The 16,140-nt window shown below is 41.9% G+C and overlaps 1 protein-coding gene across 1 annotated transcript; it reads right to left on the bottom strand.

The window, feature by feature from the left end:
- Positions 1-8,212: 8,212 nt before the first annotated feature.
- cbx7b (chromobox homolog 7b) lies at positions 8,213-15,464 on the bottom strand. The gene is made up of 6 exons (XM_086196357.1): positions 15,154-15,464; positions 10,365-10,408; positions 9,855-9,920; positions 9,457-9,523; positions 9,032-9,356; positions 8,213-8,412 (listed from the first exon to the last, which is right to left on the bottom strand). Exons 1-6 carry the CDS (start codon positions 15,220-15,222, stop codon positions 8,213-8,215), a joined length of 771 nt encoding a protein of 256 aa, XP_086052483.1. The 5' UTR covers positions 15,223-15,464.
- Positions 15,465-16,140: the final 676 nt, after the last annotated feature.

Raw genomic sequence — 16,140 nt, 5'->3', positions numbered from 1 at the left:
CTACAAGGTACAGTATAGGTGTAGGTAGGTCACAAGCACCAATGCGCCTTTTTCTGTGTATTTTAAAAGGTTTCTAGGAGGGGTTATTGCAACAAGGCATGCCTGAACAATCTTTTAAACGTGGTGAAGCCAAGGTGATTACAGGTGTGATCTGAGAGAATTTAAATCTGGTTATTTAGCTTTTTATGAAAAGGAATGAAGACAATATTTACATGCTCACTATTTTTTTTTTTTCAAAAGGTTGGGTTTACTGGGTATGGGGGAGGGAATGCATCGGAACCAGGTGGCAATATATCTTGAGACTTATTTTATAAGAAAAAGATATATATATATATGTATATGTATATATGTATATATATGTATATATGTGTATATATATATGTATATATATATGTATATATATATATATATATATGTATGTATATGTATATATATATGTATATGTATATATTTAATTTTATTTTTTGGAAATAAAACTTGAAGCTACAGGAATTATTAGATAAAATGTTGTTTTGTATTAAAAATGTTATGGTGATGCAACAAGACTCTGCAGACAGTCATTCTTTCAGCCCGGAGGAGGCCGTGGAGTATATTCTACCATCCTTTTTGAAGAGATGTTTCATGTACATGAATATAGATGTAAGCATACTGAGTCACTGTACAAACTGATGGCAACTGAACAAATAGTTTGTGTTTATCATTTTTCTCCAAAAAAAGAGACTGGAAATAGACTATTTAAATGTTTGTTAATAGGTATTCAAATGGAAATCTTTGACCACTTTTTTGTTCCTCTTGTTAACACTTTTGGTGCTTGCTGAGAGAAAGCAAAAATAACTGTTGCTCCATTTTTGTTAGTTTCTTTTTTTAAGTTATTTTGGTGGTCTGGTTGTTTTTTTGTTTTTTTTTTTGCCAATAAATTAATTGTACAATAAAGTATGTTTGTACTATTGGAAAAAGAAACTTGATTATGGCTTCATTTTTTTTGCTTATATTTTTTGCGAATGAATAAGCATTGAACACATATCAACATTAGTCAGTTGAATGAAAGCGTTGAATGTGTTGCATGACTGAAATATTTCTCAAAAGTAAATCTACTGTTCTGGTGTCAAAAATAGTAAAAATTCTAAAGATTCTTCACAGTAGTTGCTTTGTAATTATTGATGTTTAATGTAACATACATGAAATCAAAATGGAGAGCCATGTAGAAAAGATCTACTTAAAACTAATTTCGACAGTAATGGTAGAAGTTATTAAAGAATTAAACAATTTATCCCCATGACTGGGGATTTAAATAATGAAAATACCAGGAAAGCTGTGAAACTTAAAAAAAACCCCAAAAAACTCTTGATGACCAGGCAGTGTCCCTTTTCAAGGGCTAGTTTTACCATCAATGTCTGACATCCAAAATAATGCCCTTAAAAGCAACAATTGCAAATGAACAATTGGGGCAATTTTGGGTTTCATGAAAAGAAAAAGCCTGGGTTGGACAGCTATGCAATTGAATGGCACAAGTTTTTGAGTCTATTGCTCAGGGTCCTAAATTGGAGACAAATTCCTGTTCCAAAGTTTATAGGGACAGAAAACCACCATTTTCCAAGTTAATTTGGCTTACAACACAGTAAAGAAGTGCTCATGCATTGTGGCACAAAGTCTTCTGTTGTAAGAATAAATGTAATAGTTCCTTTTTCTTAAACGTGTTAAATCTAGGTGGTGCAGTGGTTCGCACTGTCACCTAATAACATGTAGGTTCTGGGTTCGAGCCCTGGTTTGGGCACATGATCTTTGGGGACGGGGTCTTTCTGGGTGAGTCTCCATGTTCTCCCTGTTCCTGTGTGGGTTGTCTCTGGTACTCCAGCTTCCTCCCACAGTCCAAAGACATCAAGAGGGGACGAGGCTGATTGATACTCTAAATTGACCGTAGGTGTGACTGTGAGTGTGAATGGTTGTCTGTCCTGCTGTCCTGTTGTGTTGGTCCTGCGATGGACAGACAACCTGTCATGGGTGTACACCGCCTCACGCCCAAAAGCTGCTGGGATAGACTCCAACCCCCCGTGACCCTTAACAGGATAAGCAGAAGATGGAGGGAGGTTTCAGGTTTGGATTAATGATTTGTGCTCTGATATTCGTAGTTTCATAGGTCATTTGGTTTTCCCAACATGCAGTACATAGACATGTAAATCATGATTTTCTTTCCAATGTGGGGGGAATGTAATTGAATGAAGTTGTATTAATTTGTGTTAAATTTGGAACATCACATAGCTTCCAATATACTTGAGCAACATTGGATTTGGGTTGAGCGCTCAGCTAAGAATACTGATCGTAGAAGTGCAGCTTTCTTCTGACACTCGTGAAACTGAGTACTCAGAGCAGGAAGCAGGAGGACATCCTCCTGGTGAGAGGGACTTGTAACAGGTATCCCCAAACAGGGAGAGGATGGGTTAAATGGCTCAATTGGAGACCTGTGAGCCTTTTAAACTAGGATTCTAAGATTTTTGCCTCAGTATAAAACAAGAGATTAGAATGTATTCAGTCTGAAATTGTACACTTGAACCAAACAGAATAATAATTAAAAAAAACTGCAATCTCAAGATTATACTAGACTCACTAATCAGATAAAAAAAGGAGCAAACTGAAGAAGCCATAATGGGCTTGGAGACACAAAAAGCCTCTGATCCAGTCAACTGATCATTTTACAGAAACTGCACAAAAACACGTTCAGTCCAAACTCTGTTTAACAAACCAACAGTGAGAATAACAACAAACAGAAATGATCAAATACATGGAGATTTATGGACGATGAGAACATAAAATTACAATATTAGTAGATGATGCTCTAGTTTACATGACACTCTGTTCTTGGCCCAGGAAGCCAATTCTTTGATCTGATAAGTGGCTCACGATCCATAATAAACTTATTTTCTGGATGGAAAGTATAGATACAAATAATGTTTTTGAACATGCATATAACACATTTTAAGTATTGTTAAGTATTGACATTTCAGTAATGTTTTTACTACTTACAGCTCACTAGAAAGAAGTCTGTATTTTTTTCCTGTCAGTTCGTAAATTAACGTCTGTGTGGGTTAGGGCTGTTGTTTTTTTCTTTTTCTGAAGCTTGTTGTTCTTAGTTCTAATTAGCCATACCTACAGTAGCCGAACGTGTTCAAATTTGAGGTGAAATTTTTAAATCCTTAGCTTTTTCATTTGTATCCCTGCCAGACACGAAGATTAAAAGTTTGTCACAGCATGTTGGTCTTATTTGGTCATTGAGCGTCTCAGATGTACGGCTGAGTAAACCTTGAAAGTGAAACGAAAGTCATTATTTGATCCTTTTTTGAAAAAAATAACATAAAACAAATTAACTTAAAATTCCTTAATGTGACAGTATTGATTATACTGCTTCTGTAATGTGTCCATATCGCAGTGACCTTTACCTTTGACCAACTGTGTCTCCGTGAAGGTAAATGGACTCAATTTTATACAGCGCTTTTCTACCTTAGCGGCACTCAAGGCGCTTTACAGTGTCGTCTCATTCACCGTTCACTCACACACTGATGGTGGAGCTGCCATGCAAGGCGCCAATCTACTCATCAGGAGCACTTATGGGTCCAGTATCTTGCTCAAGGACACTTCGACATGGTCACCGGGGTCGAGGATCCAACCAGCGACCCTTCGGTTGCTAGACGGCCTGATCCTCGATGTTAAACAATTCCACCATTTCAGTCCGACAATGACCTCAGTCTGAGTGAGCAGGATGAATAAGAACAATAAAAACATGAGCAACATTTATTTTGACAGTATCACCATAGAAATATTCTATACACAATGACAGCAGCAGGTAATGTATAGGTTCACAATATGATAAAGTGCAAAGTTCTTGCCACAGCATTGGACGAAAGCAGCACAAATGACTGCGTTAGGCAACAATGAATGTGAGTGCTTCTTTTGTCGGTACACATTGTAACGGTGTCTGTTATCAGAAACAGTACCAGAACAATTCAGTCCTGTCCTCTGCTTGACAAATAAAAAGAATAAATATACATTCAGGTCCATGTCAAAAAAAAAAAGAAAGAAAGAAAAGAAAATAAGATACCTTCCCAGACCATCATCTTTTCTCCTCATATTTCAAGTCTTTAGTAAGGGGCTGAGTCAACAGACATAGAGAATAAGCTGGGAAAGTGATGGTGCGTGTTTCTATATGAATGTGTGTGAACCACAGCAAGAAGCCAATGAGCTTGACGGACGACGCAACATAATGAGGCACTTACATTTCCCACACCATCAAAGTCACAATAAAGGTTTTAGGAGACCCTTGCCCATCATCTTCTACTATTTGAGTGATTTGAAGAAGCAAAGGATTCTGATTCTGAGGCTGATTTGTCATGTGATCCCCTGCAGGGAACATGTAAGCTACTGAAATTAGTTTGTGCTATGAGGGCAGTGTTTGGAAATCTCTGATCGAGCAGTGGCTCCCAACATTTTTATTTGTTACCTCAGAGACTGCTACGGCGGAGACTGAACACCTGTTGCAAAACCTTGTTATAGGTTGCATGTCTGTTTTTTTTAAGCTTCTCAATCAAAGTTTGTTCATCTTTAGAATTATTTCATCTGACTTATTTTAGTGGCCTGCAGGGGGTCCTCCTCAGGGGGTTCCAAAAAGTATAAAAGCAATCTTAGTCAACAGATCATGTAAAACGGCTACAATGTGTGTTATTTGGCTAGAGGAACTTGTGGTGAAGAGATAAAGTAGTTCGGAGGGTAATTGACTATTTTTATTGTGAAGCTTCAGTAAGAGACTAATAAAAGACTCAGGACAGATGGTTTTCAATGTATCTGGTGTGTTCTGGAGTTAAGTAAAAATAGAGTGTTAGGCTACTAATAGTTGACTGAGATCATCTAACATACTAATGATCCTATTTAGGCCTGATCCCCAAAGCTGGCATATGTGTCCCCCCAGGGGTATGCACAGTGGCATCAGTGGTTCTGCCAAAAACATCTGCAGAATTCTCTCACTTTTCTATGAGGACACTATCCTACTGTTCCTGTGATTGGCTCTCCCCACACATATCTAAACTAGCCAATCAGAGTTGGAGTAGGGTTGTGGGAGGGTCAACTGGGGACGCACACCCAGTACGTTAAGTTCGTCCTCAGTCAGAAGTCGTCTTGCACCCATGTGTTGACACAGTTGCTGACGTATGGATTAATGTTTGAAACAAATTCATTCCACACCCATGGGAGCAATAGAAACGGTTAGTAGACGCACTTCAAGTATGGCGGTTAGCAGTGCTCGCTTAGCCACCGCACAAGTGTCAACACAGACAGTGAAGATGAATCTACGCGAGTGAGAAGTCACTCATTCTGTACCTGAATTGATGTGCATTATTGTCAGCTGTCTTGATGACACATGCGATGCCAGTGAGGAAGAACAAAGAGCAAAAACTGTTCCTAACACTGTCATGTCTTAATACAAGACTGTAGGCCTAGTTCAGGTTTGATATACTTCATTGATATTCATATGCAAATGTAATATGAATGTTACAAATGTTGGCCATCTGTTAAGGAAGATGGGTTCCTGGATGCTAATAAGCAGTGGTCCCCCCTTTTTAATCTTATACCACCTGAAACATTGAACCTCAAACTGAGGTCAAGGGCCACGTCTCCTTCAACGCCACAAAACCGCCCGTTTGGACTTCGCAGGGGAGCACCAAACATGGCACATTCAAAGGTGGAAGAAAGTTTCATTCTCTGATGAGAAAAAAATTAACCGTGATGGTCCTGATGGCTTCCAACCTTACTGGCATGACAAGGAGATGCCACCTGAGATGTTTTCTACACGGCACAGTGGAGGGGGCGCCATCATGATCTGGGTTGCTTTTTCCTTCAATGGAACAATGGAGCCCCAGGTTGTGCAGGGGCGTCAAAGAGCAGCTGGCTATGTGGAGATGTTGCAGCAGGCATCCTCATGATTGAGGGCCCTCGTCTGTGTGGTAACGACTGGGTTTTTCAGCAGGATTCACAATGCCCGTCTGACCAAGAATTTTTTCCAGGATAACAACATCACTCTGTTGGACCATCCTGCGTGTTCCCCTGATCTAAATCCAATTGAGAACATTTGGATGGATGGAAAGGGAAGTTTACAAAAATGGACATCAGTTCCAGACAGTGGATTTCCTTCATGAAGCCATCTTCACCACTTGGAGCCACATTCCCACTGGCCTTTTGGAAACACTTGCATCAAGCATGCCAGAATGAATTTTTGAAGTGACCAGCAATAATGGTGGAGCCACTCATTGCTGAGTCAGTTTTTGACAGTTTCATGTCTGTTTTAGGAGGTTTTTGGTTTTGTTTTTTAAATGTGGTCTTAAACTTTTGATCAGCTGATGAACAGCCTATTTCAGTTAAATTGTTGCATTTTGAAACTCTTCTTAGAACCTTCTTAAGATCCAACAGTGCAAAATGTAAATTCTTGCAACTTTTTAACTGGTCTTAAAATTTTGATCAGGAGTGTGTGTGTGTGTGTGTGTGTGTGTGTGTGTGTGTGTGTGTGTAAATAAAGGCTGCTGATTATGTTGAAAGAGTGGAATTGGAAACGAATTGGTAATTAGTAAGGAATAAAACTGGAAAGAAACCTGAGCAAAAATGTCTTGTCTATCATTTTTTTGGAATAAACTGTCTGGGTGTATTACATGTTTGCAACACCACAAGAAAGTTGCAGATGTCTGCTCAGCCTCATGTAAAATACATGCATTTTATGTTATATTAAATAAATTTTCCCAAAATTTCAGGATTTTTCTTTGGCCCATCCACCTAACCTCCACCAATTTTCATGACTGGGTGGAAAAAAAAGTGAACTTAAAAATAAGTGGACTTCAGAAATCTGGTGGTATTTAACTTTTCAACTCTTAAAGGCGAAAGTTGGAGTCTCTTTTGTGTATAAAATCTGGATGGCATAAACACTCTCTCTGCAGTCAGAATTATACCGAAGCATTCAAGCTATTTTTGAACTCTCATGAAACATTCTTCTTTCGTAAACTGTAGTGCAATAGCCCATTCAGCCTCAAGCCTCATCTAGGGACAGATTCATGTTTGGTACATTTCTATGTGAGGGGCTTGGTGGATGGAAATATATTTGTAGGGTTAGAACTGTAAAGGAGGAGTAAGACATGCAGGCAGATCAAACTAGAGGATTCTGAAATGTATACCAGACAGCTATGCGTTGTACAGCATTAACAGTCCACCAAGTTAAAGGTACAACACTGCATATTATTATGGGACAGCCACGCCCACCTTACTGTACTATGTACAACATGTAGGAGCCAGTACTGAAAGGAGTGGGAGTGATGAAGAAAAGGATGTTTACATGCACAGAGAACCCTTCTCCTTCCTCTTCACCCAGCTGGCTTCACAACACTTAAGGGAAACGTCTGTTTGGAAGGAGCTCTACAACAAGTTGAACTTGTAAGGGACTGCACTGGTAAAGCACTGTACTGCATAAAACCCTGAGTTATTTGACAACTGCATGCAATACGTTTTGTTTGATCTTCATAGTTACAAGTTACATTACAAAATGTAACACAAAACACAAAGACAGCATACATCTCTACTTTTAGTCTTAATTTGAATTAACAACTTTTAATGGCAACTTTTACTTGCAATGACATATTTTTAAATGTTAGTATTGGTACTTCTATTCAGGCCCTTTCACATTTACAACCTGAGGCCCATACAATTAACTGCTTTAAATGTACTGCATGGCGCTTTTGGCCACATTAAGTGCAACCGAGCAGTATTTTTACTAGTTTTGGCTCTATTTTGTGTGGACACACTACACTTTGTGTGATCTGACAAAGTCCTGCAGCTGATTTCACATTATTCCACTCCTAAAAAAGCAGTACCAAGCAGATGGCATGGAAGAAGATGAGCAAGCGAAGTGGAACATAAATATTGAAAAGTTCATTGAAAAGTTCTGTGGAGAAAATGTATTTGGTTACCAACAGACGCCAGTTCAATATGTTTTTAACACATCTTTAACTGGCAGGAAATACGAGCATCCCAATCAGAGGAGTTCCACACAGTTGAGTTGACTCTGTGCATGTAAACCAACCGCTGACCAGGTGGAAGAGCAACGAGGTTGCAGATCTTTGACTAAAATTCACACACTGATAAACTGGCACTTGCAAGCCTCCCCTCTGGCATGCCCCCCTCCCCCCACTCACACCAGCCCCCATTCTCTGAAGAAGCCTTTGGCGACACGTGACTCTCGAAAAGTCACTGTGAGAGAGTTGATAGTGACATCTGTGACTGTCACCTCTTCTGAACTTATGACGGGTCTCCAAACTACATCCATCCTCTGTGCTGTGGTGTCCTGGTCCGGTCCAATAGCAGAGCTCCACCTGTCTGTCCTCATCTGTCCTGAAAAATGCAGAAGAGAGGGACAGAATGAGAGAGGTCGAAGGGTATAGTTCCATCCATTGTCTTCCGCTTATTCCTGTTAAGGGTCGCAGGGGGGTGGAGCCTATCACAGCAGCTACGGGCGAGAGGCGGGGTTCACCCTGGACAGGTCACCAGTCCATCACAGGGCCAACACACAGAGACAGACAACCATTCACACTCACAGTCACACCTACAGTCAATTTAGAGTATCAATCAGCCTCGTCCCCTCTTGATGTCTTTGGACTGTGGAGGAAGCTGGAGTACCAGAGAGAACCCAGCAGGAACAGGGAGAACATGGAGACTCCACACAGAAAGATCCTGTGATGGAGCCGGGACTCGAACCCAGAACCTTCTTGCTGTGAGGCCACAGTGCTGACCACTGCACCACCGTGCAGCCAGAAGGGTCAAATTTCCGTTGGTAATTGTACAAAGCCTCTCACAAGTGTGCTGTTATTGATTTAAGCCCCTTGGACAGAAGTGTTTTAAATGATCCGATATGAACTCACAAAGCCAGATGGGACATGGGCCGACACATTCAACTGTGTCATGTCTTTCAGTGAAACAGTTGGTCATAATGGTGACCCACTGGCGCACTTACCATTAAGAATACCTTCACTCTTCTCTGCTGTCACCTTCTCAGCTTCCTCCTCCTCTGCATGGTCTTCCTCCTCTTCTTCCTCTCCCTGACTTTTCCAGTCCTCTTCTACGGAACTTGGTGGGTCTGAGTTCAGGCACCTGAATTGCGACCTCCTCTTTTTGCTTTTGCGATTTGTCAAATGTGATCGCAACGACCGCCTGCAGGAAGTGTATGCCTGATCTTCATCCTCAGAGACCAGCGAGTGTGTCAGGGAAAGATGCAGACGAGGTAAAGGTGTCTCCATGGGCTTATGAGCGCTACGAAGATCCATGGTGTAGACCCTATCCTGCAATGAGACCAAGAGGAAAAACAGGCAGAACAGAGTTAAGCTAGTTTATCAGAGGTATCTGGATAATTACACAAAACTGATGAGAGGGAAATTTCACCTGTAAGAGGAGTCTTTTGGCTTTGGCTCCTTTTCTTCTGTGACCCAATATTCTGTCCTTGTGCTCTCTAGGAAAGCCAAGCAGACTGTTAACAGTTAGGACATGAATATCTGTTCAATTCTTTGAGACAAAATCTATCTTGTGATCAACCAGAATTACTGCCTCACAAGTTCTACTCCTCTGCTACCAACCAGTCCAGATTACTGTAATACGTAACGCAGAATTTAAAGTCATCGTTCTTCATCAGTTATCAGTTCATTTGGACCAAATTCATCCAACTCTTCAGATATTCTGAGATGTCATATTCAGGAGAATGTGCAAGACAGACAGACAAAGTGGAAAATGGTCACGTGAGCACCATCTATCAGGCTAAAGTTACACGTGAAGCAGAAACTTACTTCTCTTCATAGGCTTGCACTAAACGCCGGTCCAAAATGTGTTCCTCGGGTTCCCATGTGCTGTACCTGTAACCAATGTGTATACACACCACACACACACACACACACACACATACACACACGCACGCACACAGAAGCACAGCCAAAAGCAGATTTTATAACAAGTTATATCTTTTGGCTAAAATGTCATTAAATCAAAGGAAAAGGATGCACCACATGGCCTAAAAACAACTATATTGAGGGAACAAATTCTAGTCTTGTGGACTCTAAAGAATTTTTGTTCTCTCTTTTCAAGCTCACACAGACAAAATAAAATCTCTCTATGGCCATTTAGGGGCACTGAAAATAATGTAATGTGAAAGACGTTTTTTCCCCCTTGATGAAATTATGAACATTATTTTCAACAAATGTTTTCAATACACTGTAAAGCCACAGTCCGACTAATGATCGACTGAACATGAAGATTTTCTCATTTCCTGTTATCATGCATCCTCCTGATTACATACTCACTTTGGAGGCCAACCTTTCCATTTCAGCAGGTACTCCACGTTCCCCTGAGGAGACACCAACATTTCAAGCAGCCTTTGACAAAATGTACATTGTTGTTTTTGACATTTTTTTCATGAATTATAAGAACCTCATTGCCCTCAGGACAAAATTCAGGGTTTGATATCTATAGAAGTTGATTTGTTCACTGCCATGCTCAATCACACTGGCATAAAGGGCAGACACTTTTGAGTCTTTTGCTGATGCCTGATATACCAATATATTGCAACTTGATTGCTTGATGCAGATGCACCCATCTTACTGTCTTCTGTAGTGGAATGAAGAAATGATTACGCCTACACAGACACAATTAGTAAAACTTATGTAGGGCTAGGAAATAAATACGATTATGACCTCCAATGACTTTTGAAAACATGAAATTTGAGATGGGGCTGCACGGTGATAAAGTGGTAGCACTGTGGCCTCACAGCAAGAAGGTTCTGGGTTCGAGTCCCGGCTCGGGCACAGGATCTTTCTGTGTGGAGTCTCCATGTTCTCCCTGTTCCTGTGTGGGTTCTCTCTGGTACTCCAGCTTCCTCCCACAGTCCAAAGACATCAAGAGGGGACGAGGCTGATTGACACTCTAAATTGACTGTAGGTGTGACTGTGAGAGTGAATGGTTGTCTGTCTCTATGTGTTGGCCCTGTGATGGACTGGTGACCTGTCCAGGGTGAAGGCTGCTGGGATAGGCTCCACCCCCCTGTGACCCTTAACAGGATAAGTGTAATAAAATGGATGGATGGATGGAAATTGAGATGAAATTATATTATTTTGCAACATTTCATAATGATACTCTCATTTTGTCTCATTCAGCAAATCTCTATCATTTGCAGCAGGGCCCAACCAAAATAGGATTTTGGGGCTTATGCTGATATTAAGGAGTGAAAAATTCTTCTCACCCATTAAACAGCCAATTAAGAAAAGATAAAATGTGTATTTGAAGCACAGCATTTTACTGTTTACCAATAAATACCTGTCATTGCCCAAGGGGACTTCAATGCAGCAGGCTGTAGTGGACAAACAATGCAAGGAAACTACTTCTAAATCAAATCAAGTTCTTTTGCGTGTAAAAATATTCCTATTCAGTAACATCAGCCAGGCCCTCACCAGTATCAAAGCAGCTGGCACAAGAATTAAGAATTGTAAAAGTAGAATCAGATGATATACTCATATACCACGATGTAGTTTCTCTATTCACAAAGACACCAGTGGATGTCACAATAAATATGGGACAGAACCACCTGAAAGCAGGTACAACGCTCCGGCAACAAACACACTTAATAGTGGAAGACACAGTCCAGTTGCTGTCTTTTGGAGTCAAATCTACATATTTCCTGTTCAGAGGGACCCTATACAGACAGAAGGAGGGTTTTGCCATGCGAGACCCCCTCTCAGCTATCATTACTGGGTTTTTCATGGAAGACCTGGAGGCCAAAGCCATAGCCACCGCTCCTGAAGAATGAAGGCTGCTCCTTTGGAAGCATCTTGTAGATGAAACCCTTGAGAGGATCAAGACTGGCCACACCAAAAGAGTCATAGACCATTTCAATTCTACAGTTGAGACGGGAAACATAAAATTCATTCATGAGGAGGAACAGCACAGGACCATCACCTACCAGGACATGAAAATCCACCATGTTGAGGATGGCAGCATCAAGATCAAAGTATACAGAAAAGCCACACACACGGATCAGTACTTATTATGGGCGCCCCGCAGCACACAAGCTATCAGTAGTCCACACCCTGTATGATCCTACCAGGGTAATCATGGAACCATAACCATGACCGAGAGGAGGAGGAGAACCGTGTAAAACAGGTGCTCAAAATCTACCGTTACCCAAACTGGGTCATTAATAAAGGCAAATGAGAGGTCCAGAGACAACAAGGAGGAGAAAGAGGAGAAAAGTTCTAGGCCTGAGTACCTGGGCATGGTCAGATGAACTGGGATGCAGCCGAGACCCCAAAGACTGTCAACCAGGACAAAGGAACCTACCAACTACCCCAAACCCCCCCTCCCCCCTGCACACACCAAAGTAAAACTGGTGGGATGGAAGAATCCATATAAAAATGCAGGTGATGTCATACCAATAATAATAAAATAATAAACCAAAAAGTAAAAAAAAAACTGAAAAGTTTGCTGGTTTTAGCATTTTCTTCCGCTTATCCTGTTAAGGGTCGCGGGGGGGCTGGAGCCTATCCCAGCATCTACAGGCGAGAGGCGGGGTTCGCCCTGGACAGGTCACCAGTCCATTGCAGGACCAACACATAGAGACAGACAACCATTCACACTCACAGTCACACCTACAGTCAATTTAGAGTATCAATCAGCCTCGTCCTCTCTTGATGTCTTTGGACTGTGGAGGAAGCTGGAGTACCAGAGAGAACCCACACAGGAACAGGGAGAACATGCAGACTCACAGTCACACCTACGGTCAATTTAGAGTGTCCAATTCATGCATGTCTTGTTGGAGGAAGCTGGAGTACCAGAGAGAACCCACACAGGAACAGGGAGAACATGCAGACTCACACAGAAAGATCCCGCGCTGGAGCCGGGACTCGAACCCTAAACCTTCTTGCTGTGAGGCCACAGTGCTGACCACTGCACCACCGTGCCGCCCCCCGTAGCATTTTTGCGTGTTAACATAAAAAAGAAAACGACAGCATTCAGCGATCCAATCGATGTTATTGGGATTTCAGGATGCTAACAATACTAGTACATTGCTAACAGCACCCTGAAATTTAGAAATGACAGCAGTCAGAAAGCCAGCTGAAGCATTTAACAGGTGACCATGTAGTTGAGTTCTAGAGCCCACATGCTGAACTGGAGCTGGAGAGGCCCACTCAAAAATTCTTCAGGAATTTTTCGACATGTAATTTCAGTGTTCCTCAAAATAATGTACGATACATAAAAGTGACGTCCACTTCACCGCACGACTAGAATTTAATGTTACAAAGGACCAAATGGAAACTGGCTCAACAGTTAACCTATCGCCGTGAAGAACAGTTCTTATGTGCCAAGTGAATGCTATTTTCAGGAAGTGCTGTTTTCCACAGCAGCAGGGAGCAGACAAGCTGTGGATGCTGCTGACATGTCGAGTTCTATGGAAGGGTTGAATTTAAACATCAAGAATCACAAATATTTCTCTCCATCAAATCTACAACAGTTCATCAAAGGGTTGAACAAAAAAAAATGATCTTAAGTCAAATCAGACATTTTCTAAGCATGAATGTCAAACATTTGCTAGTTTCATACTTCAGCATCAGACTTTGCTGTTTTGTCATGTAGCTGGTGGCAGGAAATGATGAGTTTGACTGTTGGACGGACAACATGAGCTGTTTGAACGTGTCATGTTGTGTCCTCGTTAATGTTGGGAGAATTTCTCTAATTTGTACAAAAAAGATTTCATAAATGTTATGATGAAATCATGAACAATATTAGCAGACTCATCAGTGACAGAGAGAGTTCACTGCAGCCCAGCGGTCAAAATTTGTTCTCGATCAACTCCTGAAGTGCATAACTTGATTATGGCTGCTGCTATGAGTCCACTTGCCACCCAACCCCGCCCCCCCCCCCCCCAAAACAAACAGCAAACCACTCAACTTTGAACTCACCCTTGTATTTAGTTTATCATGAGTTGCACACTCTTTTCATGAAAAAGCAAATGCTCCAAAGCTGATTGTCACTGCGTCCTTCTCTCAAACACGTACCTTCTGACAGCCATCGCCATCACTCTGTGCTCTGTAGCCACACTGGACCAGATGAGCCAGAGTTTTGAAGTTTGAGAATAAAAGACATCATAAATGAATCATAAAATTAAATAAAATAAAAGACAAAAACTTTGGAGTTTACTTAAAAAAATGTGGACAGTGGTGGTAAGTATTTGGTCAACACTGCCAAATTTGTGACTTAGGGGTTTTCAGGGCCTTGGACCTCTTTAGATGGCCCTGCCGAAAGTGGGACAACAGCCCATGATACATCCCTGAGTAGATTCAACTCTGGCTTACTTTAGCCAGGGAAGGGATGGCCAGTGCTACCTGTGGAACTGCAAGCTTTCGTTTTCTCTGAAAAGTAGATGCCAAAATGGAAGCTTAGGTGGCCAAAACTGATTTATTTTAGCCGCTGCATCTGAAATAACTTGGACTGGGTGGAGTTCGGTCTTCAGTGAGTGAACGTGTTAACTGACAGAAATAGAGCAAGATAATTTCACACCATACATACCTCTTCTTTTTTTACGTGCCAATAATCCAGGATAAAGAATACTTCTCCTGAATGGTTTGTAGTATTTGTTTATTCTTGAACATTTAATGTTTATCAGTGTCAAACTGTCCAGAGAGACGTTTGCCAAGAAAGTCATCGAGGGTGTGGGGTGGACCACAAATACAAGGGAACTCCGAGCTGCGCACCTGCGTTTTCGACACCTTATGGTAACTTTGGCCGTAATGCACTTAACGAGCGCAAAGGCCCAACAAAGGTGCTTGATGGGTAATGTCTCCTCCAAGCTATTTTGCCAAACACTGACATGTTAAGCTGCTGCGCAGTGACAACACACCCCTCGTTACGTTGAAGCCACATCAGCCCCCCCATCCCGCCCTCTTTAAATACCCTGCAATTAGATAAGCAGATTACTCGTTAAATTCTGCTCCTTTAATCTTTCAAGCGTTCATTAGCATCCATCCTGTTTTCTAAAAATGCGTAGGACGCTGGTAACGTCCCACAGCTAAAGATAGCCCAACATTTTGTTATAAATACTACCTTTCTAACTCTTTTCTTGACGATTGATTCCACAGCGAACACTTGCTCTCCAATCGCTGACAGCTCCATCTCCGCGCACGCCGCCGCCGCCGCCGCCGTCAAAGTAGCGTCCTTCTCCACTAACTAAGCTAACGGTTACTGCAAATTACAGCGCTCCCTCGGCTCTGTCCTCCCGTTTCTCCCTGGGTCGTTAGGTTTCTCGTGCCAGTTTGAGTCCCATTTATCAGGACCGACTTCTCGCTGCTCTCTCTTTACGTGCGTCCAGTGACTTTACAAAATCTGCGACACATCTGCACCTTGCTTCGCGCGACCCCGAGTTCGAAAGCGCGCCACCTGGACGCGCGCGTCGGTGGGTGCATCCTCATCTGTTGGCGTGGGGATGGAAACAAGCACTCTCGCCTTGACACGAGGAAACAGTCACACGCCAAGTTTTATCCCAAGAGTGATGGTATGACGTCATTAGATTGATAACACTGATACAGCATTTCACAGGTGGTTGAGGTGAAGAAGTTGTACCCGCTGATAAAGCATGTCATTTAGTCCAGAGCTTTAAAACTATTGAAGGAAGAACGTAAAATCACACCATCATCAGTGACATGAATTTAACCAAATTAAATACATCACAATTTATTATTTTTATTTTTTGTTGCCTAAAATGAACTCCTGATGATGTTTTGTCTCCAGTTTTTAGGGTTCCATCCATCCATTTTCTATGCCTTATACTGTTAAGTGTCGCAGGGGGGCTGGAGCCTATCACAGCTGCCTTCGGGCGAGAGGCGGGGCTCGACCTGAATGGTTCGGCCGTCCATCGTAGGGCCAACACAGACAGACAACACCTACAGTCAATTTGGAGGAACCGATTATTGTAGTCCCCACTTGGATGTCTTGACTATGGAAGGAAATCGGAGTACCCGGAGAGAACGCACGCAGGCACAGGGGGAACATGCAAACTCCACCCGGGAAGACCCTGTGCTCCCGGAGCCCGAG

This window comes from Aulostomus chinensis, chromosome 23 (assembly GCF_037954235.1).
Source record: "Aulostomus chinensis isolate RoL2024-O1b breed Wild chromosome 23, RoL_Achi_v1.0, whole genome shotgun sequence".
In the NCBI taxonomy this organism is placed as follows: domain Eukaryota; kingdom Metazoa; phylum Chordata; class Actinopteri; order Syngnathiformes; family Aulostomidae; genus Aulostomus; species Aulostomus chinensis.
This window is presented reverse-complemented; position numbering and strand designations above follow the sequence as displayed.